Here is a 15,645-nt window from a genome sequence, read left to right as displayed (position 1 = left end):
TGAAATGTGCCTATGTGTTGAATGAGACATCAGCTACCACTCAAAACGAGCCCTCGGGTAATTCAGACCTCTTAAAGCAAGTGTTTCATTTTCAAGTATAGGCGAAGGCTGATTGGACCACATCTTGTGAAGTACTTTTTGTGTTTTCAGGTGGTGTTTCTTGTTTAGGGAGAACTTAATTGTACAGGGGAAGGAATCAGCAGGATTCTGCTGTCACTTTCCTCAAAAAATTCTTAGCTACTTTCCCAGATTTAGCCCCAGACCTCAAGGGTAGAATTCATCGCTTTGCCATAACATGGTGCCTCCCACCACCTGCTGCAATATAGTCATTCAGCATCTGTACATTTGACATTCCATCTTTAACCACTTGATATAATGCCACCATGTGGTCATTTGGTATAATGTTTGCTGAGGGTGTTGTCTGTGGCCTTTTACCTGCATGCTAAGTTGAAACCTCATAGGCTTTATAAGGTAAAGGATATAGTCATTTCAATATGTGAGCAGTGGAAGAATAACAAAAGCCAACAAATAAAACAGGGTTCCCACATCTCTATCTACTTAGGTGACAGAGACAGCTATCTGGCCTCCCACACATTTGCTCCGGCTATAGTCGAGAAGTGACAGAAGACATCTTACTCTATGGAAATAGACAAAAAGAACAGAGGGAGTCTGTTCGCAAAGTCCTTTAAATACTGTACTACTTTACTACTGAGTCATTACCTTGGATACTGGGAAGAGAAACACTTCTTTATGAATAAAATAAAATAATGGAAAATATTCCATCCACCTGTTCCACTCAAGCTGTTCTGGCTCCTCCTTATTTGAGTGTGTTTTCTGTCACAGCAGTGCTGACTAAATGTCATGAAACAGCAGTGGCAATATAAATTAAATGCTCACCTACACGATTGTATTAAGGTCTCATGCTTTGTGGAGGGATGTAGTGGTAATAAAAGATGAATAAATGCTCTATACAGCTGGACAGAGAAAATGGAGAGTGCAAACACTAACACTAGAATTGCAAATTCAAAAAGGTCCTTAAATGGCTTTAACATGTGATTACAGTCCACTGCATCCCTGGTTATAGCATTCCTTTCCACATTTATGGTTACACTCCCCAAAAACCGAAATAGTTACCTGGAAAAATTCAAAACCTGACTGTGGTGAGGAAGCAGATGGCAAGCTATTATTTATAGACTTAGCTTAACACACCAGTTCCCAGCCAGCTGATAAGGTTAAGATGAAATATATGTGCTCTGTTGGAACGGCCTGAGACATTCTGATATCTATCATGGCTATGGCACTGACCATTGGCCAGCTCCCTAAAAGGAAAAGTCTCTGCTTTTGCTCGACACACTCCTCAACATAGGCAAGAGGGAAAATCGCCTCAGTCAGTAATCTATCTTGGTGATTTACCGTGACTCACTTGTTTGCCAAATACTAATCCCTCTTTCTTTAAACACATATAGAGGAAAGAGACCAGATTCACAGGGAGAGGCTAATTTACGACCTGAAGCACCATGTGTCGCAATATCTATCACTTCACAAGGAGTTTTCAAAAAGCCAAAGGATTGACCAGGGGTTCGGGAGCTCAACTCAGTGTGAGTCCTACATGATTTACAGTGGAGGAGATATCTTTCAATTAGCATCATAGCATCTGATTTGCACCTGGAACAGAGGAGGTTGGACTGACCTGAGATGCACCAGGATGCAGTGGAGTTCTACTGAAGCTACAGAGATACACTTCACTTCACAGGGATGTGAAACTGATTTTACCCTCAGTGAATGTTTGAATGTTCCCAAATCTGGCATGAGGTCAGTAGATCATCTGTGTCACCAGACCCAGTGACATATGTATGACATCATTGTGTGGTGTTGGGGCCTCAAAACCAGAGAGAGGCTAGTGCTGGGTTTACGTAACAGGGCGAGAACGTTGCAGGCCTGGTTAGTCATTTGGTTCTGGATAAATGCAAATCATGGGCCATGTCCGCATTGGTCCCGCAGCAGTGATGTTCGGCATACTAAATCATAATAATTTCCTTGTGTCCAAACAAAGTGTGCACTGTGTCCTTGCTGCTGTACTTCTCTCTGTAGGGGTTAGGAGCATGGTCTGGAGATGGGAAGGTGGGGGATAGTTATTTTTATGAGGATCAGCTCCCCTATGACACTCCAAAGGCCTGTCTGCTGGTTTTCCTCTCCAGTGACACTGGCTCTCCCCTCATCGGTGTGGTTGGGAAACCAGAGACAACTTAAATATAGCATGAAACACAAAGCACACATCATCATCTTATTAGCTTGCGTCTGTAGATGAGCTTAATTTCCCACACAGCGAGATATTAAGGGACAGTGCGGGATATTAATGGAGGAAAAATAACCTGAAAGAAGTAATCGTCTTCGAAAATGCACTCGTACGTATAAAAAAGACTGTTTGGCTCTGACCTGCTGTGAGGGTAAAACCTCAGTTCAGACTAACAGAGATACTAGGGACAGGAAATCCTTGCATATGGTATATGACAAAAGTAGGAATATTCCACAGCTATGTTCCATACAAAAATTCAGTGTCAGCAGATGTGGTATGACGGATTATGCAAGTGAAAATAAGACATCATCATTTCTCAAGTACACAAAATAATTGCCTTCATTCACTCATTAGCCTTTTTCTGGAACTATCATACAGTACACGCACACACACACACACACACACACACAAATGCATGCACACACACGCACAGACATACAAATCCACACGCACACAGGTCAGACACGGATGTGCAACATAACCTTACTGTCGCCAGAGGCACACTGAGTGCCAGAGCGAGTAATAATGAGGTCTCATAAGACAGCATCTTTACATCAATGGTCTGAAGAGGTTCGAAGCTGTCACTAAGTAGTGAGACCTGCCCCTCATTTACCTTCCCACTCTACCTCATGCATAGGTTCTTCCAGACACCAGATCATCCATTTGTCCTTCTTTCCCCTCCCTTGCCCTTCTCTTAGATTAGAATCTGGTGAAGCGAGTTACAAGAATGGTTGTAAACAGCTGTGGGCCTCAGCCACAAGAGCACCCAAGAGATATGCACAGATGTGCTGAGTATTAATATATCTCTTGGAACAAATGCAATTTCCAAATAACAGAATAACAGTGAATAATGGTGTAGCCCTAGCATTACATTTTTCATCTCGTGAAACCACTTATGATGTCATCTACAGGTATGCCGCTCCCTTCCCATGCCTTGGCATCTTCTTGCAGTTACTGGGATGCTGGTGCACTGAAAAAGTCATCCATCTTCTCAATGGCTCACAATTAAACACCACAAAGGCTTTAAATAAAGCTGACATATGAAAACAGGCCGGGATACTCATCTGAAACATTAAGACTCTAATGTTTCCACCCAGGTTTTTTTAAAAGAGGCCTTAAAAATCATAGCTTTTGGAAGAGTGAATATTCACTCCATTTATAAAGGGCTGAAGTGCCTGTTCTCGATGCACAGAGGAGTCACCTTTTCCATTAGCATGGGATGTTGCAGGGGCATGAGGTCTAGAGGATAGAGTGTGTGTTTCTGTTGTTTGTGTTTGTGAGAAAGAGAGAGAGAGAGAGAGAGAGAGAGAGAGAGAAAGATAGAGAAAGATAGAGTGAGAGAGAGCAGTCTCCCTCGGTCATCATTGCTGCATATGCTGTTTGTTACTGAGTAGTCTAAGCATATGTCCAAAGGACAAAACGACTCCAAATCAATCAAATCATCCCAGAGGGAGCCTGATCTCTCTTCCCCAAACCAACATAACTAATACACTTCACATTTGGTTATTGATATTGAGGTTTCCACATTAATTCAGCAGATTTCAGATTTTCAGACATTCAGTGCTGAGGAAACAAAGGAGATACATTGTGAATATGCTAAACAACACAGGTCATAGATAGTCCACCAATGACAACCAACAGCACATGTCATAGATAGTCCACCAATGACAACCAACAACACAGGTCATAGATAGTCCACCAATGACAACCAACAACACAGGTTCAAACATTGGATCTGTTTAATGTTTCTGTCAGGTGACGAGCATGTGATGTCTACAATAAACCCCACACACTAGATCAATCCACACATCCTATTTCCGACATGAGGTGCAGACCGCAATCTCTGGTAATAGTAGAGGGGATGTTCCATAGAGGCCGCATCCGCCACTAGGCCTTGGCCACATCGCGGTCACAATAGCGATCTCAGGTTGACACTGAATAGATACAAGTGCATGGAGAAGCAGAGCTGTAAGAGTGCCATCATGACTGATGAATGTATCTTCTTTGTCTTCCCTCTCTGAGCTCAGGGGTGCATCCCGCAAGGAGGCCTGGCCCATCCCTCGGCACACATGCCTCAGTTCAACAGGCCCACGTGAGGTCATACCTCTGGCACGTGCCGACGTTCCTGGGCACGCCGCAAATACACAACGCTAAACCTTTGGGTCAGACTCTTTGAAAAAGAAATGGGCTTATTTTCTTTTCCCTCTCTTTCTTGTTTTACCACTCTTATTCTAATATTAGCTGAACCGTTCAGGGTCCATAACTGAGAACAGAGCCAAGTGTTGACAGCACAGGAAGGGGGTCGGTGGGGAGGAGGGGGGACAAGCTTCTCAAATCATCTAACAGTGGATGTTAACACTCAGGCGATCCAAAATCAGACACATTCCTGAAACGCACGTGAAATTTCCCACAACTATAATGCATGTGGATACAGTCAAAGCAGTCTCATGGTAGTCAATAAGTCAAAAACAACATGATACGGTTGGACTTCAATGAGTATACAAGAGTGTATGCTGAGGTCTGTTGCTGGGTTGTCTTTAATGATTGCGTGATTGGGAGAGAGCGCAAGTGTTATGGCTGTGGTTTACATGCATTGGGATATTTGCAACCGACACACACACACACACACACACACACACACACACACACACATACACACACACACACTCCTAGCAACCTCTGCCAAGCCTTTGGACCTTATCCAAGCTCCCACGAAGAACACCAAACTACCAAAGGAATGATTCAGTGCTTGGATCAGCTGGGGCTCAGGGAATCTCGACAACTCCTGTCCATAGTCTCTCACCCCCCGGTTGACAACCCTGGATCCAGCTGAGCCGTTGCCCCGGTAACAGACCGTTGTGTCTTGACAAATTTGCTTTTCCAAATCCAGAGCTTGTTTTTTTTATTATTGCGATGGGGGCTTTTCCAGTGTTCTTTCCCTGTTGTTTCACTTTAAATCAGGTGAGCTGGGGTGAAGGCAGGTTGACAGGGTTGAAAGATATATCTATGTATGTTATGATAGATCTATAAATCAGGTGATCAGGGGTAAAGATAGGTTGAAAGACATATTTAGTATGTGTTATCATAGATCAGACACAAGCCCTTGCTGAGTGAAGGATGATGGACCACTCACAGACTGAATGTTTAGAGAATGAAGACACCCATTTAGTCATGTTAGACAAAATGTGACCCCAAGTGTCCCAGAACACTACCACAGTACAAATCTGTGCTCATGCCTGGTTGAAATACTACAGTTCAACCACTGCTTGAACTAGTCTGATGGCCTTGAACACATACACCTTCTTTCTATGAATAAAGGCTTTTTTCTCAGAACCTCAACAAAACAGAATGTTCATGAGTCCAGTCCAATTAATCCATTTCCGTCTTCCGTATTGCTTTCCTCTAATACGGGAAATCAAGAGGCAAAAGGGTGAAATGTACAGATCATTATAACGGATGCCCTGCAACCACTTGCAGTCCTTCGTTCCGAGAAAAAGGTCTGATTCTCAAAGCGTGACGTGTGTGTCCAGGAAAGGACTGGAACAGAGACAGAGAGAGAGCAGAGGGCACACAGGGGGAAACTAATGACTCTCATAGTAAAAGTGAACATGTGCGCATTAAAAAGGGCTGAAACGTCATGTCAGCCTTTCTCTGACTGCTCCCTGTCTATGTACAGTGCTACCCTCAGTGCTGCCAAACAGAAGGGCTGCTTTTCTCACTAAACTGTGTTCCCTTACTTACCCAAAAGTCAAGCCTTTCCAACTCTGGTCCTGTAGAACTACTGGGTGTGTAGGTTTTCATTTCAGCCCTGTACCTACACACCTGATTCAAGTAATTGTGGCCCAAACTAAAGATTATGATTTATTGATTATCGATTTATTGATTGTTTGAGACAGGCGCGTTAGTGCTGAGCTGGAACAAATGCCTGCACACGTAGTAGCTCACCTGGACCACTTGGAGAAGCCCTACCACAAATGAATGAGAGACATCAGCCTCCTTTCTCCATCCATGGAACTCCATTTTGAGAGAGAAATATACACTGTACAGATGATTTCAAGAAGAAGCTAAAACATGCACACATATGATACGTTTTAAGTACAGTCAATATATTAATTTTAGATTAGTATTAAAAATAAATAAATAAATAAATATATGAAAATGTCATTGGATCTTGTTGACATCTTGCAAAGTCAAAAACTTTACAGTAATTGAAAGTGAAAACATCCAATGTATTTTCTTTAACACCCTCTGGCTTTATCGTTTTGAGATTGGAGAGGGTTGGTGAGCAGTTTTGATGGACATTTATTTATCTCAAGAAACATTTTTGGCAATAGAGAGTGAGCACCTCCATGTGGTTGTTTGAGTTACATACAAAAGAGACCATGTGTATTTGAGAACTAAATGGATAAGTAGAGGTCCTAACTGACATAGGCTACTGTACAGCAGTTGATAATAAGTAATAATAATCGACATCTGCAGATGTAGAGTATTCTTAAACAAAATAAATCATGTCTACTGTAAATAAGAATATTTATATGCAGTCATGGAACAAGCCTCATTAATACAGGTAAATCAATCAATTATTCAATCAACCGATAGGACTTTATTTGCACATTTCATATACAAATACAATGCGCTTAGAAAAAAACCACAAAGGGAGAGGTATCTGCTTAACAGATCTGTCAAAAACACAGATATAAAAACAAAGGAATATAATACAAGTATTAAGCCATAGAAGTTAAAAAAACCCCAAAAGATCAAGAGAGGACTATAAGGGACTGTAGACAAATAAAGAAGTCCAGTTAACAAAATAAACTGCTAACCCTAAAATTATCTTTTATGTATGTATGGCTAAATGTCTGCATCATGTGATTGATGAGGTAAAAATGTTTTTGTTGTACAACAACAAAAACAAATATAAAAAAAGAGATTGTGAACATTGTGAAAAACGAGAATCCTGAGTATTCTACAGTAAACATGATTAACCGTCTAAACACTACAATGTATAGGTTCTGACATCATAGCTTGGCTGTTTAGCCCTTCATGTCTATGTAAAACATTATACCACATTTCAGCTTCTTTGAAATGCAAATTGAGGCAAAACTATCAGTGTATAATACAGCTACAAATGTGAGACACTGTTAGCTTTACTCAAACTCACAGGCCAGTAGTTTCCTCTCCTGTCTTTGTGGAGGCAGTATCTGATGAACAAGGCACATCGTAATGGCTTGAGAATTCTGCGTTCAGGTCTCTGTATAATTCCTTCTTGCGCCCCCATAGGGAATACCTTTTCGTGGGGTATAGGGAAATCTCAGGACAAGAGAAAGATTTCAATAGACCTACTACCATTTTCTTGAAAAGAGATGTTCTTACTGTAAAAAAAAAGAAGATATGCAGGCCCTGTGGAGAGAAAGAAAACCTCAACTTATTTGCATCACTTACTTGTTCTTTCATACAGAAAACTGCTATTGTTCCATTTGTGTCTAATTACAACAAATTTCAGTTTGTGTACAGACTGTTGGGTAACACTTGAATTTTAAGTGTGTCTAATTGGAAATGATGTAGTTAGAAAATAAAAGAGTAATTATTAAATACTGTGTACTATATTGTGTACTGTAATTATCTTTTTTTTATCATTAATTTTCAAGTAATAGCTGAATGTAAAATAAAATATAACCCAGTGCTTTATAACCTGAGTTGTGGTGAAAACACAGAAGGCAATGTTGAGTATGTTGTGGAGGGTCTTGTTACTGGTGATGAGCATTATATAGCCTATTGTCCAAGACAGGCCTAGCACCACTGATAGTGAGATGCTGCTTTGGAACTTCTTCTTCTTAGAGGTGTGCCTTGTACTAAGGAAAATTGCATGGATATATTACTGTGTTCTTCCACCAGAATGCAACACAAATCTTGAACTCTGAATTCAACTCAATACTCGATGCTTGAATAAGTGATATACTGTAAGCCGAAAGCTAGCCAACTTCTGCAAGTTCTCATGTAATATTACGTTTAACATGTGATGTTGGGTTTCCCTTGTTAAGCATATTCTACCCTACTAGAAATACATATAAAAAATGTGTTGATAATATATTGTATCAATATTGTGTTGCAACATAATTTGTTGCAATGCCATGTTTCCAATGCATTTATTGCAAGTATATTCATATATAATTGAAATTATATTGAAATCAGGTTCTTAACACACTGGAATTGCAAATGGAACGTACATGGATCATGCAGTATGTGACATTTTCAGTAGAGTTATGGGGGAATTAAATACTCAAGAATACTGTACAACATGTACATTGTAAATGGCCAGAATATGAATTACCTGGTTAGCTCTGGGTTTGTCCTGCATGTTGTAAATGCAAAATATACAAACACAACAGTGTTCAAGATGAGTATCAATGCTACAGGGATCAGAAACCCCCAAAACATTGGCTTCTTGAAGTCAAACTTCCCCTCTCTGTCTAGAGCAGCAAGCCAGCAACTGGAAGGACAAGGTAAACAGTTAGAATGTGTGGTATAAAACAAAGAAAATCATCCGCTTGTTGTGTCGTAAGAGATGGCCGTTCTAAAGCCCTTAAAAATTAAATATGTGATTGATTTTGGAAGGGAAAAACACAGGTTGCTATTAAAGTCATTGACGGCTTCAATAGGCTAGACGTTCAGATTGTTTAAGTTTTAACTGATTGTTTAAGACCCAACTGGGTGTGGCTGCAAATTCATATGTAGCCTGTCTTATTGTAAGTGCTTTCATACTGCTTTAGTGTTTGTCAATAGATTATATTATGCCTTAGCTGAGGCAAGTTGTTTTGCTCTGTCAGATTGGAATTGGGACTTTTGCAGTGTTTCCAAATGGGATATTTCTTTTTGAATGCAAGATATATTGTCGTTATTGTCTCATTACGAGTTTAATTCTAAAACAGGCCCCACATCTGTAGAATCAAGCATTTTGTGTTTTAGCTCCTCAAAAAAATATGAATCAAAAACATTTGGTGGCATAGACACCAGACAATATTTAGTAGCATTGAGTGAAACAGTTACAAAGCAGTATCTTCCTTCCTCATCTGCCTGGACCATGCCAAACTTCACATTTAATTTCTTGTTCAATAGAATTAACACTCCCTTGGTTTTCAATTGTGCACAGGAATGAGTAATGATCTGATAATTCTTGGTTTTAACATATTAGGCAGTTATGTAAAACAACAGTTTTACTTTGGAGTGCAAAAGTTCAATCAAATGTCAGTAGTTTCATAACAGAAGTTAATATTTCCATTGCACGATGCAAAAGTTAAAACCATCTCAGCCGCTTGAAAGGTGAGTTTAAACCACGAACAAATTATTAAATAGATTATCTAACTTGATGGAAGACTTGACTCACAATTCTTCCTGCCGGTAGCCCAATGGGTCATCCACTCTGTAGGTAGCTCCTAACGTAATGGAAACCACCACTGCAGGCACTCCTAAGGGCCAAATAATGTTGTAAGAACATTGTTACAAAATGCATGTTTTAAAACAAAAATGCTATTTACTGTGCGCAGTGCATTTAAAGTTGGTGAGACACCACATGTCACAATTATCACAAGTAAGACCATCAAAAATAGATGCTAGAAGCAACTATAGTGCTAGAAAAAGAAATTAGAGCAAGCAGCTATAACATGAAAACCATTACAGAGCTGTAAAATGCATTCAGTGATGCCAATTCGATGACGCTACACTGTCTTGACTGGGAGCTAAGTGAGTTTATTTGGTGTATTCTGAAGGTGTTACAATTGATGCCATCCACTGTCACAATTACCCACAACCCTGTGATCCTCTATAGAGACCTATAAATGGTATGAATGATTAGATTAGTAGACAGAAGTTTCTAATATAAAAAAAATGACTAGTCTAGGTAGAGAGGTCCATGAGTAATAAAGTAAAAACATGTTGCATTTGTCCCCAGTCTCCCCTACTCTTACCCCATCCTGTTATCACAGTGAAGGCTGTGAAGTGTGACGAGGGCGCTGCAAAGGTGTTCCTGATGAGCAGGAATATGTGTGTGGCATAGAGAATGTTCCAGGTGAAGGTAGCCATCAGGAAGTACTGTAAAAGGGCTGCCACTGCAGTGCAAGGTCCGTGGTCCTGCTCTGTGTATGTGTCAGAAAGAGGGATGCTGTTGGTTTCCTTTATTTCCTGTGTGCCATTCTGTCTGTGAGGGTTGTCCACTCCAACCAGGAAGAGGACTGTAAAGACCAGGAGGCTTAAAGAAAGGCTCACCAAGAGGACTGTGGGGCTGGTCTTTCGAGATTTTCTGGGGATGGGCAATACAACACTGTTTGAGACCAACCAAGAATAGAACACTGTTATACCACTTCAGCTATCAGCTGACCTTGACTAAAATGCTACATGATTTTGGGATAATTTCAGCTACTAATTCTAAGGTTAGCACAAAAACAGGTCCCTGAAATAGATAGAAAATACTTTATTGGACTAAGAGGGGCACACTTCCCCACTTACCTGTGATGTACTGTACTAAAATGTCCTTGGATGTTCTTTTGCTAAATCGTGATTACTTTTGGGAAGCAGCATAGCGATCATTAGACTAATGCTAACTGTTAACATTCTTGCAGCCAGGTATTCACACTTTCCGACAGAATACAATGAGAAATTAAGGCAGGCTGATCTATACTAGGCCGTTAAGAGCTGATGGAGAGTGCCTTTGGGTATGATTAAGGTATTGGATCTATCAAACAACACTAAAGGTGCGCAATGTACAGTAGGTGTAAAAAGGTATGAAATAGAAAGGTGCATGAACACCTCAACGACTTTACGTGCACTTACTCCTCACCACATCCCTGCGAATATGATCTTACCTCGTCATGATCTGGAAAATTATTGTTAAACTCAAGCCTGCAATAGACAATGAGCATCCCAAGATGGTGATCCAGTTCAGGGCTTCAGTGTATTTATAATTCAACTTAAATGACTGACAAAAGAAGAAAAAAAAGATTGTATAAGTTTGTCAGTCTGGAGAGCAAATTGTCACCCGTATCAGTATGATCCAGTCAACCGGAGTGCAACGTGAGGGCAGTTAAATGGAGATTAATACACTTACCATGAGCACAGCAAAGTTAGTGGTGTGAGTACAGTGGCATCGCAGACCCTCTGATGAATTCTTCACTTTAGAGCAGCCCTGAGTGCTCCAGTCATTTAAGGTGTAGTCCCAGAACACACAGGCATAGCTGTACAAGGACAACGTATTGGAGATTTTCTGGGAACAGAAATGAACATACACTTCTGTACATTCTTCAGCGAAGACATGCTTGTATTTCTCATTTAAAACAGTCACAAGGAAATAATAAGTGACCATGTTATATGATGGATAATCTGTTATTAGAAAGCAAACTCTGACTTCCTTGTTCACTTACAAATGGTCAATGGATAACAAAGAGCCATTTTCATTTCCCCAGCCAGCTCAAATCAAAGTACCTACTGTACGCCTATTGACTATTTACATATTTATTGTTGAAACAAAACTCCTTCCGCAGCTAAGATTGTTAAGTAAATGTTTAAGTTGCTGATCCCAAAAAGGCAAAATGGCAAAATGTCCAGAGGGGAAAACCCATGCAGTATAGCAGAGATGTCTGTTTAATATTTTCATTTATTTGTCAGAGCCAGCACATGAACACCAGGACATTTCGACTGTGTTTTTCAAGGGTGTGATATAACTATTTTCCCCGTGGACACATTTACACATATTAATTGAAAATGTTTTATTTAATCTATGCACTTTGCCATAAAAACACACTTGTACTTTTTGCAAAGCAAAAAAAAAAGAAAAATCTTCTTCTAGCATTGTGAATGCCAATGGCCCCTGGTCTGAGTATTGATTACTTTATCTTATGATGTCTGATGGATAGATGATTTACTTACTTAAACAAATGTATTTGCTATATGTCGCTTTGGATGAAGGCGTCTGCTAAATGCCATAAATGTAAATGTAAATGTAAAGGTTGAAAATAAATAAGACAGCATCTCCCAAGGACTGGTCGTGCTGTGCACTCCTGCAGTGCATTCTGGTGGGATGATATAGAGTTATCAAACAGAGCTCTTACTGGGGGTCTAAAGAACATCTCCACATATTCAGGTTTCACAGCTCCTTTCAGGTTGGCAGATATGACCCTTCTCCTGGTGTTCAGTTGGGCTCTGAAAGCTGTCGATCTGAAGAATCTGTCATTTTGGTAAAGCACAAAACCAATAGAGAGGTTTGAGCTTTGATGACGCTTATCTGAATGAAAGGAGGGAGAGAGGAAAAAAGTAGAGAGAGCAAGAGAGAAAGTTGTGAAAAAATGTCAACTTTCATCTGTATGGTACATGGTTTAAGATTGTTTGACCTTTACAAGAGTTTACAGCATACAGTATCTCTACCACGTGACTTAAATGCTTAGGGCAATCCAAATGCTTGCTAACTGTTGACCTTATTTCAGAAAATACAGACATAAATGAAATACTGTTGGTAACAATACAAGGAAATTCTAGCTGGTAACCAGTGTTTTAGCACCTGTTTTGGCTCACCTGAGGGAAATCCTATAAATATCTGGACATCAGTATATCTGGACACAACCAGTTTAGATACATTGGTGTTCAGCTGGATTCTATTTGCCACAAAGCTATGGGATTGTCCTGAGGAATAAGGTGAATTTGTTTTGGTGAATTTAAAGCAGGCAAATGTGTGGAGTTATTGTACTGCTTACTGTTACTATAAGACCAATGACTGCAAATAAACATTTGAAAATAATAGAAAATACACAAAGCATGTGCAATTACAAATATCTCCAAGAGAATACAGATCAAATCAGATCAAATCGCTTAGATGACAATGTGTAGCAGGCACACCCACCAGTTAGACTTAGAGAGAACTGGACCCCTAATGTGTCCTCACTTTGCAGTTGGACACACTGGACTGCAAGATTGGGCTGGACCACCAGAGACACATTATTTCGCTGGGTCAGGCAGAAGTGCTCTAAGGTAATCGTGAGGCTGGTAGAGAATCAAAACACACACACACACACACACACACACACACACACACACACACACACACACACACTTGAATCCTGTGTGCACACCTTGAATATGACATTCAACTTAAGCAAAGTGAAAGATGGAAATCATATCCCCATTGGTTTGTTTGTTTACTGCATATTATCTACAGCACCTCTTAGCAGCATGACTCTCCTCTGTAACCTGCTCACTGGCATCCAGCAGCTGGCTGGTTGTGGTCACCGCTGCCAAAGCAATGTCCTGCAACCGAAACAACACTGACTGACCCCACAATGTCCAAATTACTGGTCCACTTTTGTCCACTAATCTACATCATGCTCAAGTGTTTAATGCCCCCAACACTATACTCATATGATTTCAAATCAAGTTTAACATGAGTTCCTGTAGCTTTTAGTTGAAAAACAAAACATTGTCTTGTTTATGATTAGATTGCAATGTGATAGTGTCAGTAGTCTGGCATATCAAGTCATTTCTAACATGACATTACACATCCGTTGGCCATCATCAATGGAGGGGGGTATTTCAAAAGATTATTACCAGATGGCAGTGATTTAAGATTTAAAAAATAAAACTTTACCTCTGTGATATCTGTAGACACTTGAAGGAGTGTGTTCACAATCTGAGCTGCAGTGGTGATGTTTTCAGCTGATAGCTGTTCTGGTCTGGACGTCAGAATCTGAGTATTGGTTGCCAACCGCAGCAAATCAGTGGTGCTGGCGATCTGAATTGAAAAAAGAAGGATATACTATGAAACCCAACATAAATGGCTAACAGGTTATCATCAATTAAAGCCACAATCCAGAGTTGGAGAAAAAAAAACATTTGCATAACTAAACTTTTGATAACAGTTGCGTAGCTGAATTGTCTCTCTGTGTTGTTTACCCTGAGTGGTGGCACAACCAATTTTCTGCTTTAACAACTCCGGATTGTGGCTTTACGGTGGGTCAATTGCAAACACAATTAGTAGGTTATTTTCTCTCTTGTTAATTCTTTAGGATTATTGAAATTGTCAAAATGTTGATAGTTGCACATTTACATTAGAGCCAAAATCACCACCAAAATTGATAATCCCTCTCAATTCTTTATCATAACTGTACAAAAGAGATCAAAACCAAGACTTGTCATGATCTGGGATACAATACAAATATGTACTTACATTCCCTTGAATCTCACTGAGGGTCAAATCACAATCCATAACTTGTGGATTATCAAACTGTGGAGACCCAGCATTTTCCAAACATCTCACTGTAGCCCTTGGCGGACCAGCTGGTGGGGCAAAATTAAGCAGCTGTTCACAAGATCAATGATGTGTTCAAAGAAAAGCAATTCATAACATTGTAGGCCTTAATCATAATATACATTTGTCTGAAACATACCACTGTTTGTGTCCAGATCACACAACTGCTCAGAATAAGCAAACCAGCCAACAGTAGTTCTTTGAAAAGAGAATTCTCCAATGGTGTCTTCGTGGCAGAAATGTTCTATTAAAGCAAGTAGTGAAACACTGTTCAGCAAGGACAGAATTATATTTTAAATTTTTACAGTTTGCTGAAACTGAAGCAAAAATGTGAGAGATGGGTCTGGGGTTTGGACTCACTTGTTGAACAGGTCTCTCCCGTCCATTCATCCGGACAAATGCAGACCCCACTCTGCAGCTCACCTCCATTGACACAGACCAGAGGGGGGCTGGTCGTGGTAGGTAGAGTGGTATTTGTAGATAGAGTGGTCGTGGTGGGGAGAGTGGTAGTAAGAAGGTCAACAGTCGTGACTGGGGCAGTCATAGTAGTAGTTACAGGGGCAGTAATAGTAGTAGTTACAGAGCCAGTAGTAGTGACTAGGGCAGTAGTAGTTACAGGGGCAGTAGTAGTAGTAGTTACAGGGGCAGTAGTAGTTACAGGGGCAGTAGTAGTAGTAGTAGTTGTCGTAGTAGTAGTAGTTACAGGAGTAGTAAGAGTAGTTACAGGGGCAGTAGTATTTACAGGGGCAGTAGTAGTAGTAGTTACAAGGGCAATAGTATTTACAGGGGCAGTAGTAGTGAGTAGGGCAGGCTTAGTTACAGGGGCAGTAGTAGTGACTAGGGAAGTAGTGGTTACAGGGGCAGTAGTAGTAGTAGTTACAGGGGCAGTAATAGTAGTAGTTACAGGAGTAGTAGTAGTAGTTACAGGGGCAGTAATAGTAGTAGTTACAGGGGCAGTAATAGTTACAGGGGCAGTAGTAGTAGTAGTAGTTGTCGTAGTAGTAGTAGTTACAGGAGTAGTAGTAGTAGTTACAGGGGCAGTAGTAGTAGTAGTTACAAGGGT

General features: G+C 40.3%; 1 protein-coding gene across 1 annotated transcript; it reads right to left on the bottom strand.

The window, feature by feature from the left end:
- Positions 1-6,882: 6,882 nt before the first annotated feature.
- On the bottom strand, positions 6,883-15,364 carry LOC310815335 (adhesion G-protein coupled receptor G7-like). Its single transcript, XM_083685069.1, has 15 exons — positions 14,943-15,364; positions 14,722-14,826; positions 14,502-14,611; positions 13,923-14,066; positions 13,500-13,585; positions 13,182-13,321; positions 12,857-12,964; positions 12,397-12,569; positions 11,397-11,552; positions 11,155-11,267; positions 10,261-10,592; positions 9,681-9,762; positions 8,628-8,786; positions 7,989-8,148; positions 6,883-7,696 (listed from the first exon to the last, which is right to left on the bottom strand). The coding sequence occupies exons 1-15, from the start codon at positions 15,124-15,126 to the stop codon at positions 7,454-7,456; spliced, it is 2,295 nt and encodes a 764-aa protein (XP_083541195.1). The 5' UTR covers positions 15,127-15,364; the 3' UTR covers positions 6,883-7,453.
- Between the last annotated feature and the right edge of the window lie 281 nt (positions 15,365-15,645).

This window comes from Argentina silus (assembly GCF_951799395.1).
Source record: "Argentina silus genome assembly, chromosome: 14".
NCBI lineage: Eukaryota > Metazoa > Chordata > Actinopteri > Argentiniformes > Argentinidae > Argentina > Argentina silus.
The sequence above is the reverse complement of the archived record's forward strand: the minus strand, read 5'-3'. Positions and strand labels throughout refer to the sequence as shown.

Excerpts from the sequence above, each read along its gene's own strand:
- LOC310815335 (XM_083685069.1), bottom strand. The coding sequence starts at position 15,126 with ATGACTGCCCCAGTCACGACTGTTGACCTTCTTACTACCACTCTCCCC. Across the intron at positions 12,570-12,856 it reads ATTTATAGGATTTCCCTCAG|ATAAGCGTCATCAAAGCTCA; the intron begins GTGAGCCAAAAC and ends CCTTTCATTCAG. Across the intron at positions 7,697-7,988 it reads GTGTTTTCACCACAACTCAG|GGCCTGCATATCTTCTTTTT; the intron begins GTTATAAAGCAC and ends TTCTCTCCACAG.